The sequence below is a fragment of the Mycteria americana genome, chromosome 12 (genome assembly GCF_035582795.1).
Source record: "Mycteria americana isolate JAX WOST 10 ecotype Jacksonville Zoo and Gardens chromosome 12, USCA_MyAme_1.0, whole genome shotgun sequence".
Taxonomy (NCBI): Eukaryota; Metazoa; Chordata; class Aves; order Ciconiiformes; family Ciconiidae; genus Mycteria; species Mycteria americana.
In genome coordinates this window covers 1,018,725-1,039,716 of record NC_134376.1, presented here as the reverse complement: position 1 = coordinate 1,039,716, position 20,992 = coordinate 1,018,725, and the positions used below count along the sequence as shown (strand labels likewise).

The window sequence follows — 20,992 nt, the reverse complement described above, 5'->3', positions numbered from 1 at the left end:
AAGCTGAAATTGCACCCAGCTGCCCGCACGTGTACCTGACAGTCCCACAAGGACAGCTGGAGCTTGAAACAAGATTAAACCCTGGTTTTGGACAGGGAGCTAGGGAATCGTCCTGTAATCCCCAGCCTTTTCGTACAAAGTGATACATGGCAGGAGCAGACCCAAACCCCCACCCGGGGAGAAGCACCGATGGCGTCGGCCGTGGCGAGGAGCGGGGTTCCCATGGATTTCTGCCTGCATCCATCGTTCCACAAAGAAACCAGCCACAAACCCTTTGCTAACGTTTGTTCATGCAGTTGGAAGTAGCTTAGTACGTACAGAACGTTGAAACACTCAAACACAGAAATACTTAATTATCAAACTTTAATTCATAAGACTAATCTTACAGAATAAAACAATAGGATAACCAGTCAAGGTTACACTTAAAAAAATCCAGCAGTGCAAGTCTAAGACCAAGTATTTGTCATCTCCCCCTCCCCTGAAATAGGCAATAGATTATTTAAAAATACCATAATACATGGTACTTACATACTCCATTTAAAATAAATCTGCAGCGGACACAAATATCTAATACTTTTTTTTTTTTTTAATATAAAACCAAAGAATGAATTGCTTAGAATATGGATAAGACATGGTGAACTTCCGTGAGCCACAGAAAGCAAATCCTTGGCTAGTAGGCAGAACGGCCGTATGTTTCAGACAAGACCTGCTACAGCTCTCCTGGTCTCCCTCCTCCCCCCCCAGTGACGAGGACATTAATGACCAAAACAAGATGCTGACGACCCAATCCTAACAGGTGGCGAAAGGCTGGAGTACCAAACTGAACAGGAACACAGTTCCGTTGGAAAAAGTCAAGTTACAGAGGAAGAAAAAGCACAGAAAAGAAGGAAAGTCTGGAAACAAACCTTGCTCGGCCGAGCTGGCGCAGCGAGCAGCCGGAGCAGGGAGCGCGCGCTGCGCCTGTGCCCGCACGGCTGCATCACCCGATGGGTGATTCCCGATGGGAATGCGGCCATCGGGAAGGGAGAGCATGGAGCAGACCACCGCCGCAACACGGCACTTCGCCAGTGCCGCTGCAAGCGCATCGTTTCTCTTTGGCCCTTAAGGCATGAAGCGACGGATGCGAACTGCGTCAAGTATAAAATTTAGCAGGTTGCATGCGTGCATTACAGTTTAGCATATTGCGTGTTAACAGTTTCTTATCTAGTTCCTTGAATTCTGATCACTTTCTCTCTTTCATCATCATAACATCCTTATTTTAGTTACACATTTCTCATCAGTGTCATTAATGGAAACAAATGATTTACTTTAATCTCAAACTTGATATGAAAAACTTGCGAATAATACAAGATTTTCATGCAAGACAGTCTCCGTTCAAACCCGAACAAGGTTTAGTGATAGCTTTTGCATTCCTAATGCAATACTAATCCAGGACTCTTTACGCTTGGGATGCGCGAACAGAGCAGGAAGGAATACTCAACTCGGGACAAGGAGAGGAAGAAGAAACCCACAGTGCTGGGCGTGGAGAAGGGAAAGGGACAGCACACAGGCGAGCTGCATCACTCGACGCCATCGAGCAGCTTACGGAGAGCTCGGGGACCGCAGCAGGCCTCCTCCCCGGCAGGACGGCGGCAGCGAGGAGGGGGACGCTGCCCGGGCGCTGGGAGCAGCCGCCAGCGCGGCGCGGGAAGCACCGGCTTTGCTCTGCGGAACCCCCCGTTTGCGTCACGGATGCAGTTAGTAAACCCAGCAAAGCACTTAACACCACTTCATACCCCAAAATGCTCATAGGGAATTACACATATATACAACAGGGACTCGAGCTCCGCTGAAAGGAGATCGTTGAATCGTAATTTAACCGAAATAAACTTTTGCGCAAGAATCGCCAGAGATTACCATAAACTTCCTACGGAAGATTACACGCTGGATCTCAACACAGTCTTTAACAGCCAACTCAAAATACTGATTATATTTGCACTTCACTCACAAGGCCTGTGTCTTACTGAGGACAACTGCCAGACTCCTGCACAGGACCACTGGGCACGCTGAATCTGCCCTGGAGATGATCACAGATACCAGAGAGTAAAATCCAAAGTCAAGAGAGAGGCTAGCAAACTGCTCCCCAGTTAGGCAAGCTGTGACACTATCCAGCTAAAGAGATGGTGTTTTCTTAGACGTTAATGATCGTTAGCTAATGTCAATAATTGCCTTGGAAAAATCGGTATACACCAGAAGATACAAAGCTCCCCATCATTCCGAAAGAGAAAGGATCTTAAAAGCGGTGCTGCTAAATTCAGCTGGAATATTCATTTCAAAGAACTCCCAGGAAACCTACTGTATTAAGCCAACAAACACCAATTAAAACAGTTTATATAAGTATCACTTTCCTGTATTTTAATTAAAACTTTGCACATAGACCAAAAAAGTGAAACAATTTCATTTTCCCAATCAAATTCAACTTGACAAGCAACACCTAAGTAGGATCACATTTTCTTAGTTTATAGTATTTTCTTCTCCGTGTTTAGAACTGCTTTGTAACCAACGGTTTTTATATTCAGTTTCTTTTGAGATGATCGATTGTGCCTGGCACAGGAGGCAGAGTACTCGTGCCCTCGGGGAAGGAGCAGGCAGGAACGTTAAATACCGCCCCGTACCCCAGGCCCAAGGTGCCCGTCTTGCCTCGGCAGCGGTCGATGCGGTACCTGCCCTCCCTCGGCACTAGCCGCAGAGCGTACTCACCCGCGCCGCTGCATCCAGCACAGAAGCCACAGGAACTCCGGGGAGGAGCTGGAACTAAGACACATGTCCTCTCAAGGAGCGAGCAAACGAAAGAACAGGACAGGAAAATGGAATATGAACGGAGGTACAGACAGGTCCGAGCAAGTCAAGCAACAAGCGGGAGCTGCTAATCACAGAACCAACAAGACAGCGAGTGCAAAGATGACCCCAAGTGACAGAAAAAGCTCACGTCACCACTTTTCTTTATACTGTAGTGCGTACGCTTTCCACCAGGTACTGAATTTGAAATTTAAGCCTTAACGCCAGGACTGGCAATTAGAAAATAAGAAGTGCGATAGCTGCATTTAAGTTGTAATTTTATCTCCAATTAACTCACGCCAGCTCCGCTACCTGCACTCGCTTGCTCCGAGCGTCGGAAGGGGGCTGCTGTGGGAGCCGACACAGCACTGCCGCAGGAAGAGCTCCTGTCTCACTGCATTTATGTCAAGACACACTGCTGGTGGCTTGTATACAGAAAGGAAATCTCTCAAGCTACAAGAGTAACAAGCACATCACTAGTTTATAGGTAGGATATGAAACACCTTTAAGATTCATATTGCATGAACGCTCTAACTGAAAATACAAAACAAAAGCTGCTTATGTTGCTATCAAGAGTCTACAGGTAAATACGTAATCTTAACACATACCATAAAGTGAACGCTTTTCCCAGTCTCTCAAATAAAATAAAATACAAATAAAATAAATACTCATTGTGGAATTTGCACCTGCTGAGTTTCAACTGGGCTGTTTCAAGGAGAGTGAAAAATGGACATGGAATATATTAAGATCAGCTATTCCTACAAGGCTATTTCTCCAGGAGGTTCACGAAATGTCGGGCTACTTGCATCGAGCAATATCAAGCCTACAGTGTTAAAAAAAGAACAGCGATCTGTTAGATGCAGGTTTAACACACAGCAAGACTGAGTCAGTCTGACTGCGCAATACAATCTGCTACGGGTGTGCACCTTTTCAGGACTGAAAGGTCCATTCAGAAAACCTGAGATAAATGGCACGCGAACTGCAGAGATGACACGCAGAACGTCACAAACCAAAGGCGAGGAGCAGTGTTTCAGACAGGACGAGGTGCAAGAACTTCCTGTAAACTTGAGCAAGAGAAAAGCTGAAAGGTGATTTAAATTTCAAGAGATCCGTTGCTGGATAGATATTCTAAATTTGGTAAGATTCACTGAATAAGATCACTATAAATTCTCAAATCCAGGTCACAAAAGGCTGCTGCAGTTATTTAGGATGCAAAACGGCATCAGAGCTTCTCTCTTCCCCGCTCCCCCCACCCCCAAACAAGGCAGGCGTCTCTTTGGTTCACTCCCTTCGCGAGATCTGCGCCACTGCTTCACCCCGCTCACGCCAGACGGCGTTCCGCAGCGCGCTCCAGAGCGGGTTTTTCAGTCAGACAGGTAAGCGTCATCGCGACAGCTGCAAAACGGTGCTGGACTGCAACGTGCACCATCAAGAAAATGCTCCGAAGAACGCAGCACCCCAGGGGCAGGAGGCAGAACAGGAGCAGAGAGGTACGCAGGTGGGGGGGGAACAGCCAGCGTGGCGTGGAAGGGGACAGCGAGCAGCACTGGGGCCTTGCGATTACAGAACATCCACAGTGGTATTCATCTGCTCCAGACACGCCACACAGAGAACCAACCCAGAGCTTCTTGTATTGGGGAAAAAAATAGGAGAGGGGAGAGAAAAAAACCAAAACCCAAAAAAACCAAAGCAGGGCGTCTTTGGGTTAAAAAAAGAAAAAAAAAAAATTAGTTTTGCTACCAAAGAGTTAAACCTGAAATAAAAGGGCCAGCAGAATATGGCTTACTAAACATCAATTTTGCATACTGTTTAAAGTTTATTTTTAAAAAACTGTTTCTGAAACTCTCAGTCACAACCAAGTAACTAAATTAAGTCTAACGCTTGTAACGGAAAGATTATGAAAATATCTGTTTTTGTTCAAACCATGTAAAAAATCCTCAATAATACATTGTAATATTTTCTTTTCAAAACTAAATTGGAAGATCAACTCTCAGCAGATTTAAGTGTATTACACACAATATTTTGTGAATTAAGATTTATTGATTTCCATTGTATTTGCTTTAAATATGGTTGAAGCTGACTGCAGAAAAGGGATGGTGAAATTTTTAAGTTAAAAGTAAACTAATGGTGAAAGAACATCACCTCTGGCTTCCGTCAATGCCTCGTTTATCATATTTTATTAATAAGTTCCAGGACTATCACATCCAGGGATGTTGGAGGCCTCTCCCAGCAGTGTCCTTAGCTTTGTGTCATTTTCCTGTGCCAGAGGTGAGCGTGCTTTCAAAAATACTGCCACTTTCCCAGCACCGTGTCTTTGATTGCATCAACATATTGAGTTGGTACCCAATAGACCCAGTAGTAAGATGCTTCTGTTGGGCCCAGCTGAAATGCCTGCAAAGTTAAAAATGACAACATTTACAAGCGGGAAACAGAACAGCTTATACCAGTGGACAGACACAGCTTACCCACTACAAAAATCAAACAAGTCTCTTAGACCTACTGCCTCCTTCAAACACGTGGCGCACACTACATATATTTGGTAAGCAAAGTACCAATTAAAATGATGAGCTCTTTCCTTTTACGATGCCATAGCAGCAACGAAAACTCTTGGCCAGCTGCAAGAACATGAGGAAATTACTCTGAAGACAGAATCTGAAGCACAACTCGAAGTCTCTAAAGAAATGACCAGCATGCACAGAGTTGAGAAGCCAAACAGGAACTACGTAAGACAATGACCTGTTTTCATAGTCATAACATTTCATTGAAATTTATATTTAGACGTCACGCCCTATTCTCAACTTATGTCAGTATAAATAGGAGAAGAGCACCATGGCGTGCCAATAACCTCTGTCCTTGCTTCAGGATAAGAGTTTATTGTAGCATATTCTGAAGAGGACATTTTCTTACATGGGTGATCAAAAAATCAAGCACTTGGACAAAGACTAGATCAGTGCCCTCCTATCAGACAATAATTTTAAGGTATAACATTTCCCCTTTCTTCCCCTAAAGAAGGAAACAGACTTACATAAGGAACTTAACTCAGCATTAAAAGTTACTGTGCTTCGGAAAGCAAGACCTCAAAAAACCCCGTAGATTAAAAGAAACAGCCAAAAATTCAGTAGAGTTAGCACAGCTCTCTTCTTAAATGTGTTACTTTTCTAGGCCCCATACCAGTTTTTCAGAAAATTACATACGGGGGAAAAAATATTACAGCGTCAAATCATTATTTTTGTGAACCTTCAGCAAGGCCTGTTGTTCATATAAAAACAACAGAAACTAGAAATTGAACTAGATATAGGAAAATATCACTAACATGAAGAAATCATGAGCTATACTGCGAGTATTTTTACTGCTTTAACACTGTCACAAGACAGAAATAACGCTTAAGCGCTTAATGCTCGTGTGAAATCAGCCCAGATTTCCACAAAGTAGCAGATACTCAATATGCCACCCAAAATATTTACACTGTGACAGCAGACCACGTCCACATTCCCATCTTCCACAACACGAGGCTGGTATTACTATCCACCTCCAACTTGCTCCATTTTAAAAGCCTTACTTCTGTGTAGTTGCATGAAGTAATTAGACTGGATATTATTAAAGTAGAGACATTACTCACCATCATGTGATAATCCTCATGTCCTTCAATAGGTTCACTCACCACATTTTTAATGGACCCCATGGGTAACTTTTCTGTTCTCTCTACATTAAAATTGATCAAAGTATTATTTCTGATATATGAAGGAGTAGTATTTCACATCAATTTCAAATACCACCTCCATTACTTCCAAAAGCTCCTCATGTCAGCAGTCTCCTCTTTGGGTGACCTTTGGATACCTGCTGCTGAGAAGCCGTCTTCTGCATCACCACATACCCCACAGCTGGCACGCTAATACTTCAAGGGAATCCAACACTGGATCGCACAGTTCCTCGCGTTTTATGTCTCTGCATCACATTAAGTACTTCCGTGTACCTGATTCGGGCCCGAACTGAGCGATGGGAAAACCCTGGCTTTATTTAATGTTTCCCCATAAGGAACTCCACTCGGACCAGCAGGATTACTCGCCCTAGTGAAAGCTGGTCCAGGGGTAAGAGTGTTCAGGACTGACTACCAGGGGTTCTACTAAGCTCTACAGAAGTGACAAGGCTGAAACGTGAATGAAGGTAGCCTAACTCTTTGAAAGCCTGCTCCTGGTTTTACCCTGAGGCAGTGTTCAACTGTTACTATAAAAACACAGGGAGGGAAATACTAATGAGTAAATAGGGAAAGAAACAAAAAGAGAAACTGAACAAGATGACTACAGTTACATGACAGAGTAACGTCAGCCAGCCAGAGGTAACCAACGAGAATGACAAAGTATATGGTTCACGGCAGACTTTTGCTGTCTCAGTTCTGTCCTCGCTTCTTTCTGAAGATTTAACTCCAAGAACCTTCCTTTCAGTTCCAGCTTTCAGTGTCAGCCTAAAATTATCTTCTTGGATACAAGGCAGAGAAAACCATAAACACTCTACAAAGGAGAAACTGAACTATGAGTTCCTTAGATATATCTGATTTGTGTGATCCAAAAAAAACCCCACCTACCTAAAAAAGGCACACAGGGAGATAAACTTAGTGATGTAAAGACAAATGTTCTCTACCTCCGTGCTGTAACTAAGCTGACTCCGAACTACCCCACTCAGACTCGCAACATTCATTCATCAAAATCTTACTTTGCACTCGTTTAGCATCCCGCAAATCAATTACTCTTCACAGTATCTCAGCAATAGACAAATCCGTATTATCAATGTCTCTATGAAAATGACACAGAGCAACTGAGAAACACCTACCTGTACCAAACCTTAGACTACAAAAAGGTACAAAGTGATCTGTGAAGCACAGGGAGGACGCGTGGGGGAAGAATCAGTTTCAACTTTCCAGGACTAGTAAGTGAAAAACTGTGTTAACACCCAGTTGGTTTCATTCTAGCCCTTATGTGCTGGCATCTGCCATGAATTTCTCAGAGCAGGAAGGAGTTTTTCCCAACAACAGCCAGCAATTACAACCATTCCCTAGAGGAAGCAAGCTGCTGCTAATTTTGGGAAGTAGGGAAACAGGTTACGTGAAAGACGGATGACTACAAGAAGAATCAAATTTCACACCTTAAGAAACACTAATCTAGAATACTTCAGAAATGCTAAACTTGAAACTCATCTAGAAGGTGAAGGAAGAGGACTAATTACCTAAATACATGTATTTAGAACATGTGTTTAGAAGCAGGTATTTAGAACACATTATCAGTAACAAGAATCTGGCTGCCCAACCTATAGAGGAAGAAACCCACAATGTCTCGCTCCATCACTTAGCCCAGGAGAAAAATCACTGCGGCTGGTACCAAGAGGGGTTTTAAAGCCAGAAAAATCTTCACAGTCAAGTCTGTCCTACAAAGAAAGGTCAAAAACTTCCGAGATTTCTGCTTACTTTGGAAATAACGTAGCAGCTGGAGGTGCCATCCAAAGCTAATGTTACCATCCAATTGGGTTACTTTACTGGGACAGTGAGCAAGCACTTCTACTCCTCTTGCTCATCGCTATAGTATTGCCCCGTCCTGGTCAAACTAAAGGAGCACAGCTTCCTTTGGAGGCAGGGGGTTATCTGAGACGTCCTCAGCAATGCACGTTATCACCACAGCACTTTCAGCTCCTCCTGGCACCACTCAAGACGGTAAACTGATTCCTCTGCACAGCAACACATGCCACAGTTTCTGCAGTTGTACATCACTGAAACAAGACACCCAACTAATTTTGGTTGGAAGGACAGATAATGACAGAGACGCCAGCACTCCTAGTTTTAATGCTGGTCCCAAGATTCCCTTTTGAGTCTCAGCCAAGTCATTGAGCCTCTATGTGATGTTGGCACCAAACCAATGTTTATGAAGTGCTTTTGAGATATGCTGGAAATGCCAAATATTATAACTTGCATTTGGAGCTATGAATAGCAGATTGGAACATTAGTCTACTGGCATAACTGAACTCAAGTTTTGCAAGAACAGAAGTAAAATAACAAGTGATATTCAATGATCTGGGAGAATGGCATTTGAGAAGAGGAAGCAAAATTTAGTTTTGAAGTACTGCAATACCAACACTACTCCCTAAACACAATTTAGTCACACCAGAAGCTATTTCTAGGTCACTGTCCTGGTTTCAGCTGGGACAGAGTTAATTTTCTTCCTAGTAGCTGGTATAGTGCTGTGTTTTGGATTTAGTATGAGAATAATGCTGATAACGCAGGGATGTTTTCATTCCTGCTGAGCAGTACTTGCACAGCGTCAAGGCCTTTTCTGCCTCTCACCCCACCCCACCAGCGAGCAGGCTTGGGGGCACAAGGAGCTGGGAGGGGACACAGCCGGGACAGCTGACCCCCACTGCCCAAAGGGCTATCCCACACCACATGGCGTCATGCTCAGTGTATAAAGCTGGGGAAGAAAAAGGAAAGGGGGACATTCGGAGCGATGGCGTTTGTCTTCCCAAGTCCCCGTTACGCGTGCTGGAGCCCTGCTGTCCTGGAGATGGCTGAGCCCCTGCCTGCCCGTGGGAAGGAGCGAAGGAATTCCTTGCTTTGCTTTGCTTGTGTGCGCAGCTTTTGCTTTACCTATTAAACTGTCTTTATCTCAACCCACGAGTTTTCTCACTTTTACTCTCCCGATCCTCTCCCCCATCCCACCGGGGGGGAGTGAGCAAGCAGCTCGGGGGGGCTGAGTTGCCAGCTGGGGCTAAACCGTGATAGTCACACAATTCACTTACAGCCCAATTATCAATTATTCATCTCAGAGTTTTAGAGTTGCTCACCTTTTGTACCAATCCATAGCTGGTCTTGCTCAAGTTTAAAGGTCAATCTTACTTTCCCCCCTGACTTGTTGTACATGCCAGATAACGGCACTGTTGGCAGGCGCTCCTACAAAGAGGCAACATAGTAAGGTGAAGGACTTTAAGAGGAAAAGCTATATCCTCTTAACTTTTTAAGCACAAGGATGATCCATCTTTCCAGTTTTCTACTACGATAGCAAGGAACGATTGAACCAGCAAAGAAAGGTCTCAAAACACAAACAACGTCTCTCTCTCCTGACTGTGACAATTTAAGTACTTACCTGAACACCTTTAACAGAAGGCATCACATCATCAGGTTTTCCTTTATCCAATACTTTTCTGTGTTGCTACAATACAAAAACAGAAATTAGAATTTACAGAAACGCAACGAAGCTTTTCAATTTACTTCCAGCTGCACCCTTGGCCATATCCCCGATAGCACTAAGAGACAGTTAAGGACTATTCACAGTCATTTATCACACAGGAAACGGTTAATTTTCAAAGTTAACCGAGCACTTTCTGTGACAGTCTAAAGAAATTATATAAATGAATAAAACCCCAATATAATGCAAAGGGTAACATCCCTCCTAGAATATACAGAACTATATATCTCTAAAAAATTAAAGAACCCCGAGTCCCACTTTAATATCGTACATGCTGAATCACATAGTTGGCATTTGGCAAGACAGTTTTAACAGTCAAGTGTTATATCCAGTGAATGGCAGAAAACCCTCCACATCTGACAGTGCAACATACCGCAACACAGCAACAAACCAGAACAGATTAGAGCAGTAGTAACTAGGAAAACCATGCTCACAGCTTGTAAGTTGCTGAGTACCTTTAAACAATGATGGAACTTACAGTGAACGTGAACTATGATAAATTATAGAAAAACAAAAGCATGTTTCATAAAGGTTGCAGTTGAGTGATGCACTATTTAATTTTTAATCAAATCACCTTTTAATCAAGGTACTGGGCGGGTAATACCTCGAGCTGAAAATCCTTTATCAGCCCCACAACACTGCAGCACCGCCACCAAACCAAGGCTCACTGCGCTGTACTTCACTCCCTATTCGGAGGCAGCACTTCAAGATGCGAGAGGAGTACGCAGCATCCGTGTTCCCTTCAGTGCTGGGACAGCTGAAGGAACCGCTCTCTTGCTGTTCATTTTAAAGGCAGTTTTTGGAGGTCAAATGCTTTTATGCCACCAAAAATTAGTTAGTTTTTAGATAGAATTAATTTAGACTGCGTTTGAGCTAACAACCGTGAAATATTTCTATTATTTACCATTTCTTGTCTGAAATGCTAGGCTGTACTTAGCACCAGGACAAGCGGTGTCTTGCAAAGCCCCAGCCTCCACCAGGCTAAACGTTTTTCTGCTGCTAGAACTCCTCTGCACAGAGCCCTTCTTCTATCGCTTAGCAGTGAGAAAAGAAACCCCAAGAGAAGCTTTGAGGAGGAACAGGACCCAAAGGTGACTGCAGAGCATTACAAGAGAACCGCGTAAATCCTACAGCTCCCCCACGCCAGGAATTATTGAGACATCAATAACCTTTTGTCTGCAGAGTGGCTCCTTTTTATTTTCTTCAGCTTTGACCTCCTGTTGAGCAGCTTCTTTGGGTGTATTTACTGCTAAAACATCATTGATAGTAGAGCCAACGACCATTATTTTCGCTCCGTTTGTTACTTTGATTTCCCGCAACGTTTTCTCCTCTGGTAGAAGTCCCTTGAACATAACTTTCTGCATAGCAGGTGGAAGGCCTAAGAGGCAAGAATAACCATTACCAGACCGCCGGACAGCGGCGAGAGGAGGCGCGGGCTGCGGCGGGAGAGGCGGCGGCAGCCCCGACAGACCTGTGAGCGAGTGGATCTTCTGCTTCAGCTCGGCCCCCGTGCTGTCCAGGCAGAACTTGACGTCGTACTTGTTCTTGTTCCAGATAACCTTTAGCTCCACCAGCTCCTTCCCGCTCTCCGCGTCGCCGCCGTTGCTGACAGACGCCTGCGGGGGATCCCGGCGCTCCTCGCCCTCCGGAGACCGCCCCGCCGCCGGCGAGCCGCCCTCTCCGCCGCAGCCCAGCGGCAGCTCCTGCGCCTCCGCCTCCATGCCCGGCTCCTCGGCACCTGCAGGCGAGCGGACAGGAAGCGCCCGGCCAGCGGGAGCTGCCCCGGCCCACCCGCCCCGACCCGCCCCGGCCCGCCCGCGCTCCAGCCCGGAGCGCCGCCCGGCGCCGCGCCGCCCCCGCCGCCCGCAGACTGCCCGGGGCCGGCTTCCCGCGCCGGCGCCTCCCCGCGCCTCGCCTCCCCTCCCCTTCCCTCCCCGCCCCGTCCCGCCCTACCCCGCGCCGCCGCCCGCCGCCGCGCCCCGCCGCCGGGACCGCGGGCTCCTACCATCGGCGGCAGCGGAGGCGGCGGCGGCGGCCATGATGATTGTGTACAATCTGCCGCGGGGCACGCCGGGAAACGCCCGCCGCTGCCTGCTGGGCCGCGCCGGCTCCCGTAGCCCGCCCCCTCCCGCCTCTCCCGGCCCGGTGGGCGGGGCGGGCCCCGCAGGCCGCGCCCCCCGGCCCCCGGCCGCGCCGCCCGGGGACGCGGGCAGGGGCGTCCCGGGCCTCCGCCCACGCCCCCGCGGGCGCCGAGGCCCTGCCCGGTGGGGTCCGCGCTGCCGGCGCCGCGCGGCAGCAGGAGGAGGGTGGCGGCGGCTTTACGGGGCGCCCCGCCCCCCGGCCGCTGCGGGCCAGGGGATTGGCTGGGCGCGCCCGGGCGGAAGCGGCGCCCGCGGCCACGTGGGCGGGATGGCGCGAGCGCTGCGGGCGCTGCGGGGCGCGGCGGGGCCGGAGCGGGGCCCGGGGCCGCGGGTGCGGTTCGGGCCCAGCCCCACAGGTAACGGCCGGCCCTCGCCAGGCCCGCCCCTCGCCCCCCGCGGGGCGCCGCTTTGGGTGGGAAAACGCGGGTCGGCACGCTGCGGGAGCGCGGGCCCCGAGAGCGGGGAGAGGCGGCGGCCGGTGCCGGGCCGCGGGGCGCTCCGCGGCTCCTTCCGCTGCGGCCTCTGGGCTGGGGCGCCCGCTCGCTCTGCGGGAGGGCCGAGGGACCCGGCTCCGGCCGGCCCCCCCCCCCGGCTGGGCTCGCCCTGAAGCGGCTGCAGCTCGCGTCGGTCCAGCGGCACGGCAGGGCCGCGGGGTCCCGTCCCGTGGAAGACCACGGCGGTGGCATTTCCCGGCGCCGGCCGGCTTACCGGAGATCTGCGGATCCCTTCAGGGAACGCGTGCCTGCAGGGCAGTTGCCAATAGCTCATTCCCGTAGCAAAGCCCGCAAGGGCAGCGAGCGTCTGCAGCGCGGGCCCCTGCGCGCTTCGCGGCCGTTTCCGTTACAGGTAGCGCAGCCCTTCCAGCTCGTGTTGAAAACTCTCTTTGTTGGGCCTTCCTTATCATGGTCTCCTCTGATTTCCACGTGATAACAGGTTTCCTGCATTTGGGCGGCCTTCGGACTGCTTTGTACAATTACATTTTTGCCAAAAAACACCGAGGGACCTTTATCTTGAGAGTGGAGGATACGGATCAAAATCGAGTGGTGCCTGGAGCTGCAGAAGGAATAGAAGATATGCTGGATTGGGCAGGTATTTACAGACATCTTTCATTTGTTACTTGCTGAAAGATTCCCTTCAGGAGCCAAATTGAGAGTATTTTGCATGATGGCAAGCTGTGCAGCGTTTCAGATGATGAATTAGTTGAAGTGTAGTTATTTCTACAGGTAGGCGTCAGGAAAGCCCTATTGGAAGTATGTTTTATAGCAGGAATAACTGGTTAGGCTTGGTTTCTTTTGGCTGTGTTGTCTGACGCACAGAAAGATCCAAACGTGTGGAAGCGGCCCGATGTGCAGCTGTAACAGAAGCTGTGCAGGAGAGACCTGATGGGAGGGTCAGAAGTTGGAGCTCGCAGACCTCACTGTAAATCGATGAGTTATTTGTATACAGAGCATTTGCTAAAGGTGATCTGGAGGCGACAGTTTTCATTTTGAATCCTCTGCTGCTTTTTGAGCTTAAGAACTGGAAGTGAGGGTGATTTTAGAATACAGAGCTGGGATAAAGTTAGGGCCAGATCCCTCAGATGCTGCCATTAGTGGGTAGGTAAACTTCAAGGGACTAGGACTTTGCTGTTGAGTAATAACTTTGGAGTAGGTAAAATAATTGGCTACGGTCTCACCTGTATTTTTGTGGTATGAGTGTTTGTTACTATAAAAAGGGTGGATGCTACTTCGTATGCGTACACCTGACTGCGTTTTGCTCTAAGTGGTGTATCAGCCGCTCAACTGTTTACTAGGTTCTGATGTTTTTTTCTGTTCATCACTTCACACACACAATACTCTAAATTCCGAAGGTGTTGGCTGCTGTTTATCTTCTGAGTCCAGGGGAATCTGACTCCTGTGCTAGACAGATGCCGTTAGCTGGCTGCCCTGGAGCAGAAACCGTCTTTGGACGCTCTCCAGAGCCTTGCTGTTTCATCTTCATTCACTGTGCTCTGATGGTGGGTTTCACTCTGCCTTTTTATGGGCTTTCTAAGTCTCGCCATACTGATATTTCAGGTATTCCCCCTGACGAGAGTCCTCGCCGCGGTGGTTCCTTTGGACCCTACCAGCAGTCACACAGACTTGACCTTTACAGGAGAGCCAGCGACGTGCTTTTGGAGAGAGGCGCGGCGTACCGCTGCTTCTGTACCCCTCAGCGCCTGGAACTGCTGAAGAAGGAGGCTTTGCGGAGCCAGCAGACCCCACGGTAGGGATTCCTTGTCCCCTTGGTGGTTCCCTGTGCTGTACGCTTCCAAAAACTTACGACAACGTGCGCGGCAATAGGATTGTAATCTCGCTGCCCGTAGAGAGAGAAGCCAGCGTAACCCTTAGAGGCTTAGGGGAGTGACCTCCAGAGATGAGGTAGTTTGACTGGAGGTGTGGTGGGCAGGTTACAGCTAAAATTCAGGGATCAATTTGGAGTTTTGGAAATGCAAAAATGGCTGATGGGGTCAGCCTGTATCGAACTGAGACCTTCGTTCTCCTTTCTTAAAGATACGACAACCGGTGTCGGCACCTGACGCCCACAGAAGTGTCTGAGAAGCTGTCGCGGGGCCTTGACTGGGTAGTCCGCTTCCGCCTGGAGAAGGGGGTGGAACCCTTTCAGGACCTGGTCTATGGCTGGAACAAGCACGAAGTGGCTGATGTGGAAGGCGACCCAGTGATTCTCAAGGGGGACGGCTTCCCCACTTACCACCTGGCAAATGTGGTGGATGACCATTACATGGGCATCAGCCACGTTCTGCGCGGAACTGAGTGGCTGACTTCAACGTCCAAGCACCTCCTTCTCTACAAAGCCTTTGGCTGGGATCCCCCTCAGTTTGGTCACCTCCCGCTGCTTCTGAACAAAGACGGTGGCAAGCTGTCGAAAAGGCAGGGGGACATCTTTCTGGAGTGCTTTGCTCGGGATGGCTACTTGCCAGAGGCTCTGCTGGACATCATAACCAACTGTGGCTCTGGATTCGCAGGTATCGACAACAGGCTCGGTACTTGCTAGGACACTTCTTGATGCTGACTTTGGGGAATGGGTTAGGTTTGTTTTAATAGCTGAGAACTTTGACAGTGTTTGAAGGGATCAGGGAACGGGTGTCAGGCGAGCAACCTGTCACTGAAATGCCACCAGGGCTTCTGCAGAGCTCCTGTGAAAGACTGGGTGGTGTGCTGGAACGGTGGGAATCTTTCTGCCTCTGTGCAGGCATTTAAATTGAGTCTGATGCTGAATGGGTTCCCACTTGGGACAACATTCGTCTCAGGGTGAAGAAACTGTCTGTGAACTCTTGGGAAAACTTGTATTCTGTGGTTAATAATTGCAGTGTCCTGTATTACATCTGTCACACTTCTTGTTTAACCTGAAAGGCCACGAGAAGTTGAGTCAATGACTCCTTTCGTTGCTCTTGCTGTGTGGGGATCACAAATTAACTTGGCTTTGGGAACTCTGCTTGGGCATGAAACCTTTCTTGGGCAGTGGAGCCTCCTGGCCGAGCGTTACTTCTTTTTGGCTGACTGATGCAAGGGATGTTCCACTGAAGAGCCAAGCAGAATGTCCCAGTTCCCACTTCCTCACCAGTAGCGAGCAGAGCCTGCTCTTAGGGAGAGGGCAGCTTCCCGTGCGTGCCTGCTACGAGTTCCCTCCTGTTTGCTGGGGTACGTCCCTGTCGGCACTGCGACAAGCGGCTCTCCTGGGCCGCTTCTTCCTTGGGTGTGCTGCTGCCCCGGCCCGGTGCCCGAGGCTTGCAATGAGACGCAGCGACACTGGTTCCCTGCGGGAGAGTGGATGTGTATTATTCCCTTGTTGGGTCATTTTGCAGAGAAACAGATGGGGAGGACTTTGGAGGAGCTGATCTCGCAGTTTGAAATAGGCAGAATTACAACCCACTCTGCCCTCCTGGATCTTGAAAAACTCCCAGAATTCAACAGGTATAAATATCAGTGGTAACTTCAAAATTTAATAATCTGTACATCGGTGAGAATTTATTCCTAGCATTTGGCTTTGTCTGGAGATTTTATTTATGGATCGAGCATGGTCCCAGCACAGCAGCTTTTTCGCTGCGCTACAGCAAAGTGTAAGTTTCTGCTTACACCATTCCTCTCTCCTCTCCCGTCCTGTGCTCGGACCCTGGTGTTGGGCGCACTGTAAAAACCTGGGCAGACGGTGTGTGGCTAGGAGGATGCAAGGTCTTAAGTTTAGATTCAAAATAACATCTAAAAAGAGGCAACACTTCCAGAGGATACTTCTGCAAGTACACTCGTGTGCTACGGGGATATTGTGCTGCTGAGAGTTACCGCATCTTTTGTTCACTGTGGTGCTTTAGCGCTTAAGGCTTTGTTGTAGAAAGTCTGTCTGGGGTTTAATGTTGCTTTTCTAACAGTTTTAATTGGTAAATGTTGTGAGGTTGGGATGATTAGATCCAATCTAACCCAAAGCAGTCCAAAAGCAGTTTTCTTCTTTGTTACAGGATTCACCTCACCCGTCATATTGAGAATGAAGAGCTGCGACAGAAGCTAATTAGAGAGTTGCAGTTGCTGGTGGAGCACGTCTATGGGGATCAACAAGTGGATCAAGAGGTTCTAGGAAAGGAATATGTGGAGCGAGTCCTCCTGCTGAGAAAAGTATGAGCAGTGATAGCACTGTGGCACTGTTTGGGGGAGCTGAGGTTTTGTGGGGTTCCTGGATGAAGACTCAGCTGAGTCCTGGGCACTGCTTTGGTCTGAGCTCTGAAGCTCCACAGCCTGCAGATGGCTGTCACTGCCAGCTCAAGTGATCGTGTGCGTGCTGACTGCCAAAACCCGATGATATAGTTAGCTGACTATAGGAATGGGCATGGGGAATATCTTGGTGGTCTTTGCAGAGCCGTAAGCTCATCCGTGCTTTGCCGAGCTATCGGAGAGCTCCTTCGGCAGAGGGAGGACGTGTTCCTGCTGTGGCAGCAAATCAGGGAATTGTAGGATTTTCTTGGAAGGCCTGTCTGATTTGTGCTCAGAGCAGGACTGTCAGTAGCGCTGGATCAGGTCATCTGTGGCTTTGTCTAGAGGAGCGTTGAAAACCTCCAAGCTGCGCTTCTCCAGTAGCCCAGGATGCGGCTGGCTTGTGGTGGGAAGGTCCAGCACCCGGGGCCCCTCGTGCTAGGAGACTGCTCGCCTCTAGCGTTTGCTGCCGGGGCAGCATAAGGTGCTTCTGCTTTGCCGCTGCTTCATGCTTTGGTAGCAGAGTCAAAGCAACCTCCTTGCAGAGGTGGATGAAGCTCTCGGTGGTTAAACTAGTGGGGTTTGTGCATTGGGAGTGGCAGTTAAGTTACCCGGCAGTTAAGTGGCAGAGTGCCGGCTGTAAAGGGGACAGAAGATACTGTGGCTTTTCCCCATGCCAGGAAGGAGGATGAGCCCAGCTGTTTCCCAGCCTGCCCCTGGGATGCCGCCGTAGTATCTGGGGACTTCCTTGGGAAGAATAAAGCTTCTTTATAAGGGCAGGAAGAGACCCGACTGTTCCAGCACGGAGGCTTCACTGTGGCAGCGGGACGGTGACTCATGTGACTTCCCACTGTCTCTTGAAAGGTGGCAGATGAAGGCGGTGAGCCACTTCCCCGGACTAACTCTGCGTCAGCCTGCACGCGGCTCTGCAGCACGGGTACGGCCGCGGCCCTTTGGGCTTCTGTGTCCCTGCTCACACCAGGTGGTTATGGGTGTGAAAAACTCAGCTGCCCAAATGTCAGCGGTTCACGTTTCCTCTGAGCAGTACCGAGTACGAGGCAGTGGTGTGTTTGGACCCTCTTTAACTGTTTGTGAAGTCCAGACAGGATGTGTTTGCTCCCCCCCCAGCTCAACCCTCAGCCTTGACAGCTTTGCTTCCTTTCTCCAGGGTCACGTAAGCCTCCTGAAGAACCTGGTGTCATCTGATTATTCTTACTTATGGGTTAGGCCCTCGGTATCCCGAGAACAGCTACAAACTATTTCTGCAGAAGTAGATGAAATAGGAAAACTAGTCTTAGGGTAAGTGTCTCTTCCCAGCTCTGTACACACCCACCTACCCGCCCCGGAGCATTGCTCTTGGCTGCTGTATTGATGTTGGACATGCCCATAGTTCTTACTTAATTTGCTTCACTTTGGAATGTGCTGTAGTTAATAACTAGTGAGAAATTCTGTGGTTTTAATTGAAAAGCAGCTCGCCAGCGGGAAAGCTCACATCAGTGCTCTCAAGCAAGAATTGTCACGTCTGGATTCAGTAAAGCACCAAGCACGGCGGAGTTTGTGTGCCAGCATGGTGCTAATGAAGCAGCGCTGTAGCAGGGTTTTCCCATGCCACCTGATCTCCCGTGCTTTTGTCTGCTCTAGCATCGAACCGGAGAAGCGCAAGGTGGTTTTGGTTAACATGTACTCAGATTATGTAATGAGACTTCTGGGTCCCTGGAGTGAACCCCGTTCGTGTCCAGCCGGAATCACCGTCGCTTCTGAAGAGCTCGTCCCTGGGGGGCTTTTCCTGCTTCCATTTCTTGGTCTCTAGCTGGCAGTCTGCAGTTCTGTCTGCTCCGAAACATTGCTGGGATGGCAGACGGTCTGCCCAGCCTAGGACCTTCCTTCTGTGCCAGTGAGTTTTGTGGGGTTTTGCCAAGGAGTTTCACTGCTGCCCCACGTCCCTCTGCCACTCCACGCCTTGCAGCTAGGTGGGGTGGTATGTCAGTCGCCTGTCCAGTTCAGATCTCGCCTCTGGACTAAAATGAGCTCTGAAAACCAGTTTTGGGAGTAATTAAGGTGGCAGTATCTGCAAATTGAGCTATTATTTCCAGCTATCTGTAAAGCTGGTTGCCCTCAGTCGTTGTCACAGCTGAGTGGTAACTGAATCGAAGTGATGGTAATTTAAATGTCAGAATGCTCGCTGTCCTGGAGGGATAACAGTACTGCTACCTACAGCTGAGTACTATCAGCGATGGCCCCTGCATCTCTAAAAATCATATTATTAAAAAAGAACTCGGAATTACTGCTTTTGCTGTGGTTTTCCAGGTCCTTGGCATAATTTTGTGATTTAAACTTGATGCTTGCTTTTCTGAACAAACTCTGCTTCTGGTGCCGTTGACGTAAAGGCGTGGTTTTGCAAAGCGGAGTCTCAGCAGCAGTATGGAGGCAAAGCAGTACCTGCCAGCCTAGGCGGGCACCTGCGTACGCGACCAGCGCTGCGGTGAGCAGAGGGAGTGCCCTGGCACAGAGCAGGAGGGAAGGGCAGGGAAGTTTACCTTGAACTGCTGCTGTTGCCAGAAGATTTTGCAAAACCAGTCTGAGGCAGCTGGCAGTCATCAAAGTCATTAGTCATTTCTGGGTAGGAATCCTGTGTTTTGTACGTCCCCAGATTGTAAGGACATCTTCTTTCCTAAAGGCTCATGACGAGGCGGGCAGCTGTTTTGACTGTGGAGGAGTTGAACAAAGACCTGAGAAGCCTCCAGAACCAAACCAAAGAGACTAAGTACAGCAGCATGATGAAGCTCCTTCGCTTGGCTCTCAGTGGGCAGCAGGTAAAAAAATATACGTTCTGAGTCTGAGACCTTCATTTTTTTTTTTAAACAGCTATCTTCTCTCTGAGCAAGGTATTGGTATTTGGACATCTTGCAAGAATTGACATCAGTTTCTGTTACGAGCAAATGTACCAATATACAGCAATTCTGGAAGAAAAGGCTGTTCTGAAAGTTTCAGAAAGGCAGAAGTTGTCAAAGCACGAGTATGCTGGGCACAAGTCTGAAGTCAGAAAAACCTCTGGACCAGCTGTAGGGAGTGTTGGCAAGGTTGTAGGTTTTGGGTAAAACTGGGGTTTTATGTGCAATCTGCTTTTACAAAGTTCAAAACCAAGTTCTACAGAAGTTCTTCAAAGCCTTATCCTGGCTTAGGCTCTGGCATCAGTCCGTCTGGGTCAGTTTGACCATTCTTAGCATTTTACTTCAGGAGAAAAAAAACCCCAAACTTGTTTCGAGATTACTAATAAAAGCTCTACCCTTGGTTTAACAGCGATCTGATAGCTAATCACTCTATCATTTCCGCCATGATGATGCACAAACACGTGCTGAAAAGTGTAAGTTTCCATTTGTACAATGACTTCTTCTGTGTTTTCAGCATGGACCGAGCGTTGCTGAGATGATGGTGACCTTGGGACCCAAAGAAGTGTGTGGAAGAATACACAAAGCACTGTCTAGCTAATACGAGACAGAAATGACACCGACAGCCAGCCCATGGACTCAGATGGTGTAGGCAGTGCGTGTCGTTGTCCTAGACCTGTATTTTTTGATCTCAGCATGATTATCTTTGATCAGATGAGCTGGGCTTTAGACCAGGCAGGTGTCATCGTGATGTTTCCAGGTCTGTGTGTATCTGCACTAAGCATAAGCCAGTTTGTATGGGAGAGGAACCGAATACGGATTTAGGTCTGTCCTTCTGCTTTCATCTCATGCAAATAGACTGATGCAAACTCCCAGGCTGGGAGAAAGAGGCTTTTATCAGCGTTTAAATTCAGACCACGTGGACAGAAGCAATGCTGTTTCTGATACCAGCACGGCTCGTCTCAAGCGACCGGTCTCTTTTTGGAGAGGGCCTTGCAATCAGGGTACCTACAGCTACGACAACACAGGTCCCCAACAAATACGGTGGGGAGGGTATTTTTATAGATATAAATATATATATATAAAATATTGTATATTGTAGCTACTTCCCTCTTAGCTTCCCTGTTGTCCTGCCAGGCTGAGTGAGCTGCCCGGAGAGGGGGACTCTCCTCCCTGCGTACTGTGTCACGTGTGTGGTT

The 20,992-nt window shown here is 48.6% G+C and overlaps 2 protein-coding genes across 3 annotated transcripts; one reads left to right on the top strand and one right to left on the bottom strand.

Moving 5' to 3' along the window:
- Window positions 1-348: 348 nt before the first annotated feature.
- On the bottom strand, window positions 349-12,180 carry UBFD1 (ubiquitin family domain containing 1). Of its 2 annotated transcripts, XM_075515367.1 has the most exons (7): window positions 12,049-12,180; window positions 11,515-11,781; window positions 11,213-11,421; window positions 9,942-10,007; window positions 9,643-9,748; window positions 6,437-6,519; window positions 349-5,208 (listed from the first exon to the last, which is right to left on the bottom strand). In XM_075515367.1, exons 1-7 carry the CDS (start codon window positions 12,080-12,082, stop codon window positions 5,098-5,100), a joined length of 876 nt encoding a protein of 291 aa, XP_075371482.1. In that variant the 5' UTR covers window positions 12,083-12,180; the 3' UTR covers window positions 349-5,097. The 2 variants fall into 2 exon arrangements, with proteins under 2 accessions (XP_075371482.1, XP_075371483.1); XM_075515368.1 differs by lacking the exons at window positions 349-5,208; window positions 6,437-6,519 and adding an exon at window positions 8,080-8,574.
- On the top strand, window positions 12,056-20,887 carry EARS2 (glutamyl-tRNA synthetase 2, mitochondrial). The gene is made up of 9 exons (XM_075515366.1): window positions 12,056-12,540; window positions 13,118-13,273; window positions 14,239-14,428; window positions 14,716-15,188; window positions 16,029-16,137; window positions 16,677-16,830; window positions 18,074-18,204; window positions 19,583-19,718; window positions 20,311-20,887. The coding sequence occupies exons 1-9, from the start codon at window positions 12,081-12,083 to the stop codon at window positions 20,392-20,394; spliced, it is 1,893 nt and encodes a 630-aa protein (XP_075371481.1). The 5' UTR covers window positions 12,056-12,080; the 3' UTR covers window positions 20,395-20,887.
- Window positions 20,888-20,992: the final 105 nt, after the last annotated feature.